At 30.8% G+C, this 14,377-nt stretch overlaps 1 protein-coding gene across 1 annotated transcript; it reads left to right on the top strand.

Moving 5' to 3' along the window:
* Positions 1-5,615: 5,615 nt before the first annotated feature.
* On the top strand, positions 5,616-8,153 carry LOC120082481 (probable purine permease 10). The gene is made up of 2 exons (XM_039037667.1): positions 5,616-5,802; positions 6,864-8,153. Exons 1-2 carry the CDS (start codon positions 5,766-5,768, stop codon positions 7,994-7,996), a joined length of 1,170 nt encoding a protein of 389 aa, XP_038893595.1. The 5' UTR covers positions 5,616-5,765; the 3' UTR covers positions 7,997-8,153.
* The last annotated feature ends 6,224 nt before the right edge of the window (positions 8,154-14,377 follow it).

Raw genomic sequence — 14,377 nt, 5'->3', positions numbered from 1 at the left:
ATAGGTAGTATTAAAACATTTTCTCTAACTTAACCTCATAATAAAATTACAAAAAAAAAATTTATTTAATGACCAACAATAAGAGATCATAACTCATAATTGGGATCAACCTAGATTCAAAGGTTTGTCTGTCAAATATTAAAATAGTTGGAATTATCCGATAAATATTTGATTGAATATAAATTACTATAAGGTCCCGTTTGATAACTATTTTGTTTTTAGTTTTTTTTTTTGAATTAATTTTATGAACATTACTTTCACCTCCAAATTTTTCTTTTGTTACCCACTTTTCACCAATGGTTCATAACAAAAAACCAAATTTCGAGAACTAAAAAAAAGTAGTTTTCAAAAAACCAAATAGTTATCAAACGGAGCCTAAGTTATGAACATGTATTATGTTATGATTTTGTAATGTATTATATATTTTTTAGATAATATACTACGTGATACTTATTTTAATTTTAATAGAAATGAAATGAATTTTTAAATTCATAGTATTGTATCGAAGTTCTTATATTATAAATTATAATGCAATTATATATTTTAAATTTTCAATTTTCAAATTGGATTAACTGAAAAAATAAAAAATAGATGCAATTGCAAATATGTCAATTAGGCCTAAAATATTTATAAATATAGCACAATGCAAAAGAATTTGTAGATATACTAAAATTTAGACTTCATTGCTAATAGAGTTCCACCAATCATATGGTCTATCACTAATAGCCCCAATAAGACTATATCACTAGTAGGGATTTATTAGTGATAGACCATATGATTGGTGGAACTCTATTAACAATGAAATCTATCAATAATCGATTTTGCTATAAATGCAATTCGTTAAAAATTACACATAATTATTATCCATAAATTCCTCAATGTAATTACCCTAAAATTATGGTTTTTCAAAATTTCTGCTTATCTAACTAAAATAATTTGATTAAAAAATAAAATTTGGATTGGTTGCTGAATAAGCCCCAAAGTATATGTTTTCTTTTTTGGTTAAATTTTACAAAATATCCATGTTGGGATATATTTAAGTTATGCCCCTAAATTTTAAAATGTTTTATTCCAACTCATGAACTTTGAAATTGTTCCCAGAAATACCCTTAAATATTTTCTCATTAAAATAATGAATGAAAAATGACACATTAAATGTATAAAAATTTAAAAATATGTTGATTTGTTTATAACATTGATCATGTAATTGACATGACAATGATATGTAAAATTTGATTTTATAAATGATGTTGTAGATGATGTCAATGACATTTTCTGATTTAAAATGAATAATTACAACGATTTTAATCATGTATATAGTTGAAATTCAATTGTTAATGATGTTATGTATGGTTTCCAATATCTATAATCAAATGGTCATATCAATTTACGCCTTTCAATTAAATGAAAAAAGCACTCCAAGGATACATCTTAAAATAATCTCATCCCACTCAAAATCCTTCCTCTAGTTTTCATTCTTTATTTTATTAGCTTCCATAATTTTTAACTAAAGCTCTGTTTACTTAATAGAAATCAGAATGAACTAAGATCAAAATGAAAATGAAAATCACTTGAAATGAAATCAAACAAAATGGAAATGTTATATGTATTTGATGTTCTTAATTAAAAGTTGTCTTAAATCAAAATTATAAATTCATTGATGTTGGTTACTCTAATAAATGTCATATTTTCATTTTATTTGATATGGGAAGAAAGTCTCATTTCTTTTTTCATTGATTGTCTTTTCAAGTAAATATGTTTAACTCTTTTGGGATTATTTATTTAGTATTAAGCGTTTTTCTTATAATTGTTGTGGAATTCAATTAGAACAACGAAAATTTTGTAACACAATTGAGATAATTCCTTTTATCATTAGTAAACATCATTAACAAAATATAGTGAGTCTAACAATTTTTAAGTAAATGACCCTTACTTATTTGCAATCTTTACCCTTTTCTCTCGACTATTAATTAGATTGACAACTTTTAACTAAAAAGTCATTCTAATCCATTTGCGATTATGGGAAAAAATCTAGTACTACAGTAGTACCAACATTTACAATTCATTATTTGACACATCATTAAATGATTTATTAATTTATTATCTATTTTTCATAGATTCCACATAATTTTTAAATCCTACTTTTATGACAATTAATAAATGTAGGTAGTATGAAAAAATTTCCATATTACCTTTATACTAGAAATTTTCTCATTAATTAGACACATAACATCTCTCTCAATACATGGAGGTTGCTTTTTATTATTATTATTTTTTAATTTAAATCTATATTTTTTTCATTTTGAATATTATTATAACTCGAATGTTTTGATGCCTAAAATTGTGTACAAAGTCAAAATTCCAAATTTCATTCAAATATAATTTATATCTTATCAATCAACCAAACAAATTTGTCTGTACAATTTTGGTTTATACAACGTTTGGGATAAAAATAAAACTATAAATTTAAATAATGAAGGTCCGTCTATTTCGTGATTCATTTTCGTTTTTATGGTTTCAAAAACAAAAAATACAAAGAAAACAATCCAAACAACTTTGGTATACTTATTTTAAAAATATGACAATGCTTAAAATAGCCCATTTTCAAAAAACAATAAATTGTCATTTTTTTTTATTTTCAAAATTTGTTTTAAAATATCATGAACACAAAATATACTTAACAAATTCATGTCAGACTACACAAATTACAAATTAAATAGTATAATTTTTTTCTTTAGAGTCGAGAAGGATGTTTCTATCTATAAACTGTATCCCTTATCCATTTTTAGTCGGAAGTTTTTTATCATTAAATATATGAAGAATATGCCACTCATTTAAATGATACAATATCTTATCAACATTATTTCTACAAATGTGTAGGATCTTTCTTTTAGATAAAAGATTTTTTTTTTACTTTATTGTGAGAGAAATTCTTTTTATTATTTTCTCATAAATATTTTTTTATTCTCTTACACATTTTATCACTTGTATTTCCACAAATAAAAGACTTTTCTCCATCATGGATCTCTCTCCACTACTTTTTTTCCCTTATGGACAACAAAAATTCATTATAATTAGAACAAAATGATTAAATTATTATTTTTATTTATCTAGAATAATTAATTTTACCAAAAACAAATTAATCTTCTCTCACATTTTCAAATTTACAACCAAACACAAGTTTTGAATTATTAATTCAAATTTCAAAATTTTTTGAAATTTGAATATGGAACCAAATGTGTTTCAGATATTATAAAAATAAAGAATTTGTTGTTGTTTTCTACTAATTATTTGTTTCCGAAAACTATTTTTTGGATCACAAACCAAATCGAGCCTAAAAAAACAACAAAACTTACACATCTTAATTTTGTATCACAATTTTACTCCCAGTTACCTAACAAGAACAAAATTAACTAAATAATTTAAAATTATATAACAATTAAACTTAAGTAACTCTAGAATTAAGTAAATAACTTTTCAAATTAAAAGTATTTAGCTTAACTTGATAGTTTATAAATGAATAATGAGCTCAACGTCAAAACTTATAAACTTCTTCTCGCACTACAATTGAAACAAGAACATTCTACTTTCAAACATAATGATCAACTTACCATTAACATATATTTATAAACATAACAACTACATTAAACTTTTCAAAAATAACATTTAAACCAATCCAACAAACCTCTAAATTTTTAACTTATCCAAGCTTATGAACATAAAATTAACCAAATTTACCTACATTTCTATAATTAAAAAAAAAAAAAAAACAATCCCTAACCTTACACTCAAAACGACCCCTTAGGATTCATGTTCCCACCCTTATCCTCAAACTTATGAATATATCAATTAAACAAAAATTTAACTAAAACATAAACTTTTCTCTTTNAAAGATCCCTCATAGATTTTCTTGATTTATCCATCCATTTTCAGTGCCCTTTTTTGGTGTAAAAGTCCAGAATTTGTTGATAATGGTTCTCGTGATTTCCTATTCTTAAGTTTGGTCTTAAGTTTGGTCAAATATTCCAGTAGATGATAGTGTGAGAAAGGAAGTCGTCACAAGATTGACAACGAATGTGGTTACGGATAAGGGGTTCTACACCGATTCGAACATGAGAGATTTTTAAAGTGGGTAATAACATACAAATGCTCAAATCTCGATTTAAAACATCTTTTAGAACATTTTGAATTATCGCTTTCTTATTCTTTTAGTAAAAATTCTCTTTTCTTCTCTCTTGTCCTATAGTATTTCTCTTCTCGCCTTCAATTGTTTATTACTCTGTTTTTACCATGAGTATTATTTGTAGGTTCGTAACTATAGATAAGATTGAAATCTTTTTGTCAATGAACCACAAGTAGAAAAATATTATTTTAGCATGTTTGTCATGCTTATTTTTTGCTTTTTTCTTAATGGGTAAACAAGTTACACTTTACTCTATTGTTGATTTCAATCTTATTAGAATGGTAAAACATCTCCATATTTTACATATTGTTCTGAATTTGTTTTTAACATATTTATTCATGTGCCTTTATTTCTATTTTATTACTATTTTCATATGTTTAAAGTTCATGAACATTGCTTGTATTATTATTGCTTAATTAGTGGCATTATCTCAATGATCTATGAAGTTTAATGTCAACTTATCCTTCCTGACCAATGCTTATATACATTTGTTACATTGAGAATAGCTAAAATGAATGACAGGCTCATGAATTTAGAGATAATTAAATGTTTAATAATTATGTTTATGTAACTTTGTCGATTATTAATAAACCACATATTTTTAGGTTGTTTTGAGAGCCACAATGACATTTATATACTTGTTATATAGTTTTGACATTCAATTGTGGTTTTGGGAACAATCTTATGCTAATTCACTTTTTATGTAGGTAGATGAAGATCAAAGATAGAAGCTCAATTCCATGATGCTATAATCCTCAAAACTTGACGAATTTTGTATTTTGTGAACCTTGTATGATTAAAAATTACATTTGATGTATTTTTTTGTATTATTGAATAAATTTTTTAGTTTCTAATGTAAATTGATTACTAAATTTCAATAATGAAAGGAAGTCATTGTATTTAATGCATCATTGTGAATTATTTCATATGTCTATTTAACTTAAAAACAAGTGTTTGTAATGTAAATGGACATAATTTCAATGTTGTTTGTTATAACATAAGATTAAAGCTATATATATGATATAATAGCTTTAAAAAAAGGTTATCATATATCAAATCAAGCATTAAGAAAAGGCTATTGTATAATAAAGATAAAATTGAGAGCAAACTATTATATGTTAAAGATAGCTTTAATGACTAATGCTATTGAATATTTTTATAGCCATGTATAAATGTTATATCTCCATACTCTATTATAGCATTCATTATAGTTCTACAAAAATATTATAAAAAGTCTCTGACTTTTGATAACATGAATTGTCAGGACCTTCGAAAAAGACTGTGAAAGGTCTTATAATATTTACAAATTTTAGGTTGAACTGTACCCTACGTTTTATTCTCGATTTTAGTAAACACCGAAATAAAGTTGGCTCACATTTTCTTTTATTCTTATTCCTGGATTCTTGAACACGCTTTAAATGTTCTTTCTTACTCAAATAACAGTCGGAAAAATGAAGAGTTACCTCAATATCATAAACAAATAAAGGTACTTTTCTTTCTTCTCAAAATTTTTGGTGTTTTGTAATTTACAAGCAATTGGGTCCTAATTTGTTGTCCAAGAAGATAGAAAAACAGTGTAGTCATGGAAGAAACTCAAGAAAAGTTCCCACTAATGACAGGTTAGTATTCTCTTAAAAAGAACATCAAAGAAAAATCTGGAGTAATTTTATAAGCTTTTTTATTATTATTTATTTTTTTGTATGGTTTATTTAATTTTTGAAGTGCAGAAATTTTGATGATATTAGAAGACAAATTTAAAATGTTTTACTTACAACCATATTTCTCATTTCATTCTGTTTCAGAGAAGAGAAGTAGAAGATGTGAGCTTAACTTCTTATTATGTTATTCTATTTTCATTTTTGTATTATGAGAAGTACATTAATATTAATAACTAGACTCTAAAGTGTATGAAGAGTGTTATAAATGATGAAATTGTCTTATTTCTCTCTACTTAATAATCGTTAACCATTTAGGTCCCATTAAATAATGTTTTTTTTTAAAAAAATTTATGCTTGTTTTTTTCCCTTAAATTATTATGGGTTTCATGTTTTTCGAAGAAATACTTGAATTCTGAAGTCAAATTCACAAAAAAAAAAAAAAAAAAATTTAAAACTATTTTTTTTAGTTTTCAAAATTTAGCTTTTTTTTTTAAACATCGATAGAAAGTGAATAAAAAAAAAAAAGGATATAGTGTTTATAAACTTAATTCTAAAAAACCAAACGGTTACAAAAAAAATTACCTTAATTTTTTTGTTTGAAATTTAAGTTTCTATGTCCATGCATAAGTTTCTTTATTTTATTAAACTTTTTATAAATACTTTAAGAAACCAAGTCATCTTTTAAAGTCATTTGAAGAACTTGTTTTTATTTTTAAGTTTCAAATGTTTCTTTAGAAAATGTGAAAATTGTAGCAACTAAATTGGGAGGAAACAAACGTAAATTTTAAAAACGAAAACAGACATGAAGCATTAGAAGCTTTTTAGTATAGTGATGATTAACATGATATTAGTTTATAACATTGAATGAAACCACATTGTATGGCATTGAGAAGAAGCTTATTTCATTTTTGTAAGAGGTTCACTGTTCAACAAAACCACGAAAGTGAAGATCAACTCATCAGCAGCAAGAAATGTTTTATGTTCTATAACTGTTGTTCATTTTTTGAACTGTCATCACTCAGAATCAGATCAGATAACCAAAGAAGTAGGCTCAGAATTAAATGAGATAGAGAAAGAAGGAAGCTCCTCAGAAGGAAGCTCCTCAGAATCTTCAGAACCAAAAACAAAGTACATGAAGTGGATTAAGATCTCTGTCTATATCATCTTTCTTCTTCTAGGACAGGCAATGGCAAACCTCCTTGGAAGACTCTACTTTGCAAAAGGAGGCAATAGCAAATGTATTGGAACCTTGGTGCAAGTAGTAGGCTTCCCCATCTTCCTTCCTTATTACTTCATAACAGAAACAAAAAAAAAAACAAACACACACAACATTTCACAAACAGAGCAACAACAACGTCAAACAACCTTGGAACTGGTTGTGGTTTATGTCTCATTGGGGCTGTTTTTAGCTGCAGATGACTACATGTTCTCAGTTGGCCTAATGTATCTCCCTGTCTCCACTTATTCCCTCATTTGTTCCTCACAAATAGCCTTCAATGCGATCTTCTCCTTCTTCCTCAATTCCCAAAAGTTCACTCCTGCAATAATCATCTCTCTTATTCTTCTCACCCTCTCCTCAACCCTCCTTGTCTTTCAAACCGAATCAGATGGCTCAGTCAAAGAAAAGGCCTCTAAGGCCAAATACATCATTGGCTTCGTCTGCACCATGGCTGGAGCAGCAGGCTATGGCCTACTGCTTTCTTTAACGCAGCTGTTCTTCACCAAGGTCATGAAAAGCGAGTCATTCAAGGCGATGGTCGACATGATTGTGTACCGGTCGTTGGTTGCTTCTGTAGTCATTATTTTTGGGCTTTTTATGAGTGGAGAGTGGAGGGATTTGAAGAGGGAGATGAATGAGTTTGAGTTGGGGAAAGCGTCCTATTTTATGACATTGGTTTTTATTACCTTTATATGGCAAGCTTTCACTATTGGGTGTGTTGGTTTGATATTTGAGGTTTCTTCTCTGTTTTCCAATGCTGTAAGTGTTGTGGGATTGCCTATAGTTCCTGTTGCAGCAGTGATCGTCTTTCATGATGAGATGAGTAAGCTGAAAGGTGTTTCCATGGCTTTGGCGATTGCGGGTTTCATTTCCTATGTTTATCAGCAGTATGTTGATGATTTCAAGTCCAAGAAGGATTCCAAAAGTTTATTGTGATTTGTCAAGAAAGATGAAGAAATGCGGAATATGGCACCTTCTTATTCTTCTTCTACTTCATCTACAGCAAATTTTTTCAGTTTAGCCTACTAAATTGTAACACAACAACAGATATCTTTTGGAAAATTATAAGGCATTTGAAAGTATGTATTATCCATATCCATGACTAATCGATAACATTTTGTATGTTTCGTGGATGCGCATTACAAGATATCAGATATATCAATTGGTCCTTAAATCAATATCGAATATCAATAGATATTTCAATTACACAAATGATATTGCACCAAGGATTTTGAAAATTGAATAGAGGTTAATAGGAAGGTTAGGCATATTCTTGTGACACTATATTCTACTCATGCCAATCCACATTCTTCTGGTAGGAAAAGCTATGTAACCTAATCAGGAGTGAATTCATACAAATCTTTGTATAACTTATTTTCTTCTACTTTCATTTCATTTTTATGCATAGTATAATTCATTAACCTCTGTGGGAAACCTACAAATTCCCAAAAAAAAACTCCATAAGACTTGCCAGTTATAAGTTGATCTCGGAACATTCACATCAATATCTAATAGTTAGTTCCTTATGTTTCAAAAGTATTTAATAAGTCACTGGATTATAAATCCATCAAATTTGACTCCAAACTTTTTGGTGTGCCTAATAGGACATTTTCAAACAAATCTATTCAACATAAAATTGATTTTTATGTCTAATAAATTCATGAATTTAGAAAGTTCTAAATAGTTCAATAGTCTATTAGACACGAAATTAAAAGTTCAATAACTTGTTAGAAATAAGATCGAAAATTCAGAGACTTGATTTAATGCATTTATAAGTTTAGAAGTCTTTGATACAAATTTGAAAGTTTAAAAACTGCAATTTAACTGGAAAAAAAATAAGAATAGGATCTACTCATTATCAAATACGAATCAAACAAAGAAAAAAAAAGCAGACGTAAAGTAAACAAGTCGTGTGTTTATTTCCACAGAATCACTATACATGTTTGACAAACATGGGCAGATCGCATTGGCACCAAGGAAAGACATCGAAATGAGCATGTAAACAGTGTACTTCACACGCAACAAAGTAAGGCCCCCACCAAATGGAGAGCAGAAGGAAAGCCTTGCTCTTAAAAAGGGAATGGACTTTCAAGCAATGAACCACACAACATATACAATATATACATCTATACATATCCTTTCGTCCTTGGATATGGGCGTCGCATTAGCATTGCGCTCCAAAGACCCACATTTCATTGGGACATTTCGTCGAACACTTGAGCTGCCCCATTGGCGTTTCGTCCAATCTTTCAGCACCACCGGCTAACACATTGTGATTCTGCCCCAAATTAAACATTAAAAAGTAGAAGATCCTTTAATCTTCGTAATGAAATGGCATGAAGTTGAGGAAAAAGCCAGTCCAAATGAAAAATGCATATTTTCTTTAAAACCAATAAATTTTGACTTTCTGTTTATGCATCATTGACAGGGTCTGAGACCTACGTCGTTAATAAACCTTGAACTTGATCAAAAGAAAATTTGTAAAATCACCGAACTACTCCTATTATTACTAAAATGTAGCAACAGTGGTAAGTGTGGGGTCGAACCACAGAGAAGTGAAGAATTAATTTCTTTTGGTTTAGATTTGACCATGGAAAAATAGTAAAAACGAGTTTTGAGTTTTGGTTTTGATATTGAAAACATGGAAAGATAAATTGTAAGGGATATACAGAACGATAATGAATTCATCTAGTTCCGATCAGTAGCCATTCGATGTAAATTAAATCATTGTTTTCTGGCAAAATATCATGTATTCAAATTATGCATGCATAGCTACCCAATCGATGTGAATTAACTAATATCTACAAAGGCCGAAAATCAATTAATCTGAACCAATCGAGCGTCCTAATTCGTAATTAAGGTTGGAAAGACCATGGCCTAACTAACCTACATGCTCCTAGATGCAATTGGGTCCTTAGCGGCCATAAAGAACTAGAAACACATATATTAAGAACAAGGATTCAACTATGTTAATTAAGTGTCAGGAAAGCATGTTGAAATAATCAATTTATTCTTTAAATCTGGATTAAACGTGCGATGCAAAGATTCAAGGTCAGCCTATATACCTAAGCATGCTCATCTAATCAGTGCTACAAGGGTAAATTCAAAGCATGGACGATTACAAGGATACGTGTGAGCTTGAATTTAACTAGCTAAGATATGCGATCATGATAGGGGCATCAATCCAACACACAGAAACAAATCTAAATCATGCGAGATTCAAAGAAAAACATAGTTCTAATTTAAAAGGCAAGATTGGACAGAAAATTCATCAAATCACAAGAATGCTCGATCCAAGAACTAAATGAAAGAATTACCTCATCGATTCGTAGATAAACCAATGGGATACAATCCAAAGCACATCTATAATTTGAAAATAAAATAAAAACTAACCTAAGGATACTGAAAACATAAAGGAAAAGGAAGAAGTCAAGGCCTCTCCTCAGCCCCCATTGAAGAATAATACAATTTTCAATATAATTTTGACCTAAAGATGAAGGGAAGTATTTATAGAAAACGAGGCAGCGTCGCAACGTTGAAGCATTCGATCAGGAGCATAAAGTAAGAAGTCCAACACTGGCCCTAATGTTCATTTGCGTGCGCTTCACTTCTTCATTCGTCAAAGATCGTAGCCTTGCAATGCTTGTGGGCCTTTCGGGGTGATAATAGAAATACAAATTAGATAACCAAATTCTAAGCATGCAAGACTTTAATTTCGCAAAACAATGACTTAAAGATGAACGAAAGACAAGAAAATTGTTTAAATTTGGGCTAAAAATCATGATCATTCATTCCTAACGTTTTTCATGCAAATTTCATTACAGAAAGAGTGTGTCTTAAACTATCATAATAACCACAGAGCAAACAGCAAGCAAGGCAATTAAGCACATAAGCATTGTCCGAGCACAGCGCTTAAGGACCCTAAGCTAATAAAAACTACCCAACGGGTACCCCTCCCCAAAATTAAAATAATACATTGTCCCCAATGTATTTATACTAAAGCTCAATAAGATAAAAACAAGGGATTAGAAAACCTCCCCTGATACAATGTCGCCCAACGGGTATCCCACCACCAACTTAAAATAGTACATTGTCCCCAATGTATTTTTAGTAAAGCTCAAAAAGATAAAAACAAGGGATTAGAAAACCTCCCCTGATACAATGTCGCGCACGGGATGATGGTGGTCGGGCATCTCCTCTTCGCTTTATTAGGCTCTAGAGAGGCCTACAAAAAGAGAAAATAAAAGAAAACCTACAAAACAAAAAAGAATTTAGCAAAACTAAAAAGAAAGAAAAACACAAAAGGAAAAATAATTTTAAGACATGGATGCCTCCATGAAGTGCAAATTTTAATGGCAGTTGCTTGACGCGACCTGTCCTCTATCAAGGCACAAAAAAATTCTCATATTTCTCTGGTTCTTTCTTGGATGAGTCGATATGGCCAGGTAAAGCCATAAGGCTTCCCATCTTTTGAAAAGAATCAGACAAGTCGAATTTTAGATTTTTAATTTTTGAAAAAGGAAATAAAACAAAAGACTCTAAGACTGACTCTACTAAAAATAAAGACTCTGACTCGACTGACTCATGAGGTGAAGGCGAGCAAAATTCAAAAATAAGAGAAATACTGGGACAAAGAATAGGACGAGGCTTGGGAGCCTCTAACTCTTTTACCTGGGTTTTTTTCCAAATTAAGCCCATACTTATACTTAACCTCACAAACTTGTTCTTGGGATGGCGAATGATAAACATCGTCATCTGAATTGGTCCATGCGTATTCCCTAACAAGGTCAGCTTTAGTGCCACAGACGTAGGACGACTCTGAATGATTTTCTGCACACTCAAAAAAATTATTAGTATGTTTATACATTAAGAAATCCAACGTCTTACCCTGGCCAGGAATTCGAGGGACCAGTTGTTTTGCAAAATCATCGATGCAAGTATTTCCACTCCTCAACTCGGCATCCTCAAAGGATGTTGATTCTCAAGATTCCTCCAGTCTCTTGACTGATTCAGTGATCTGAGCGATGTGGTCACTCAAACTCTGAAGCTCAACTCTAACCTCTTGATCGAAATAGAAGTCATCCTGCTAGAAATTGACGGGTTCTTGATAATCTTAGGACACTACTGCATAAACTCACCAAAGCGATTAAAAGTTCCCTAACTATATCCTTTAAAGAAATACCTAGATTGGCAGACGAATATGGCATCGGTAACGATGTTTGGCTAGGCTCATCCCAAGGAGGATAATATTCGTACTCAGGATCATAACTTGAATAATAGAGGTTAGTTCAGATATTTGATCTCTAAGCTTACGGATCTCTCTTACCTCTTGTGTTTCCCATTGTTTCGCATATCTTGCTTGAAGCGCATAAATGTTCATATTTTCTGCAATTGAAAAACAAGTAGACACGAGAAAAGAAAAAAATATTTTTGGGATTTTTAGAGTTTAACAGTCAATTCTAATAAAAAGATATTAACTGGCTTGCTTCCTCAGCAACAGCGCCATTTTTGACAGAGCCCGAGCCCTACGTTATTAATAAGCCTCAAACTTGATCAAAAGAAAATTTGTAAAATTACCGAACTACTCCTATTACTACTGAAACGTAGCAACAGTGGTAAGTGCGGGGTCGAACCACAAAGAAGCAAAGAATTAATTTCTTTTGGGTTAGATTTGACTGTGGAAAAACAATAAAATGGGATTTTGGGTTTTGGTTTTGATATTGAAAACATGCAAGAAAGATAAACTGCAAGGGATATACGGAACAGTAATGGATTCATCTAGTTCTCGGATCAAGTAGCCGTTCAATGTAAATTAAATCATTGTTTTTTGCCAAAATATCATGTATTCGAATTATGCATGCATAACTACCAAATCGATGCGAATTAACTAATCTCTACAAAGGCCAAAAATCAATTAATCCGAACTAATCGGGCGTCCTAATTCATAATTAAGGCTGGAAAAACCATGCCCTAACTAACCTACATGCTCCTAGATACAATTTGGTCCTTAGCATGTTGGGGTTGATGCTCTAAACTCTCGTAAGGTCTTGTAGTTTGTAAACATCTGTATGAACAAATGCTTGTGATGTAATAATATGAGATATTTTCTTCATTATTGTCTATGAAATATGATATATTTTATTTGCATTTACCACAAACCAATAAACCAAGATCTCTGGTTGTCATAGTAACATAAGCATATATGTGAAGACATACAAGCGGATCATGCCTTGAGTGATAACCTAAATGGTCTGTAGTATATGGATAAAGGAGGGAAACCTTATCCTGGTGACACTACAGATACGACCTGCTTCGTAGATGTTGCAAGTGTTGTAAAGTGCTACAGATGGTCTGATCTTGATCATTCATGTGGAGACATGCGAGCAGGGGTGTCCTATATAAAAAAGTTTGTATAAGATTGGACCACGAAGTGTTTAGTCTCGTTATATAATGCCACTCATGACAGAGACTTTCATTTCACTAGAATGACCCTAGGTAACATGACCTTAATCCTGAGTGAGTTGGGAGCTCCTGCCAATGAGGGTGGTTCTTTGATTTGCATGGGTGCGAGTGGCCAGATTTCTGACTCAAACCTACCACTTTAATGATTTGTCTGACTGGAGAGCTGGGAACTTAGTTATACAAGATGGAATTCACTCCTTCCCTGAAGCAAGGGTAAGTAGATAAATTGCTCCCTTAAGGGTTGATTTCGGGGCTTGAACGATGTGGCACCACACATCTTCTCATGGCTCGAGAGGTGTCCACTCATAGTAGGACTATGATGTATTGTTCACTAGAGAAATTAGTGGTACTTAAGAAGTTAGATGTAACTACAGAGGCAAAACGGTAAATTGGCCTAACTGTACTTACGAGCGATCTGTGAAGGGTTATCGTACTGTTGACTGGTTATATCCGATGGACACAGAAATACATCTGTGGTGAGAAGAGTGCTTGGTCTTTAGTGGAGTGTCCGACAGTTAACAGATGGTGAATCTCGTGATTAAAGAGTTTAATCAGCTATTCACATACTGGTGGAGCTTCAAGCTACAGGTTCATAAGATTCCCTTGGTAGCTCAATGGATTCAAGTTGAGAATAAGTTTTTGGATCAGTTTGAAGTGTTCAGCTTGATTATATATGATATAATTAAACATGTTCAATTATATGTGATATAATTGATATAATATATGAGATACATTAATTGGAGAATTTTGATATAAATATGATTTATATTGAATAAAGGAGAAAAGGACTATGGTTTAAATGTTACATATGATGTGATATTGAAACTATAGATTATAAATATAATATGATAAGTT

Source organism: Benincasa hispida, chromosome 8 (assembly GCF_009727055.1).
Source record: "Benincasa hispida cultivar B227 chromosome 8, ASM972705v1, whole genome shotgun sequence".
Taxonomy (NCBI): Eukaryota; Viridiplantae; Streptophyta; class Magnoliopsida; order Cucurbitales; family Cucurbitaceae; genus Benincasa; species Benincasa hispida.
This window is presented reverse-complemented; position numbering and strand designations above follow the sequence as displayed.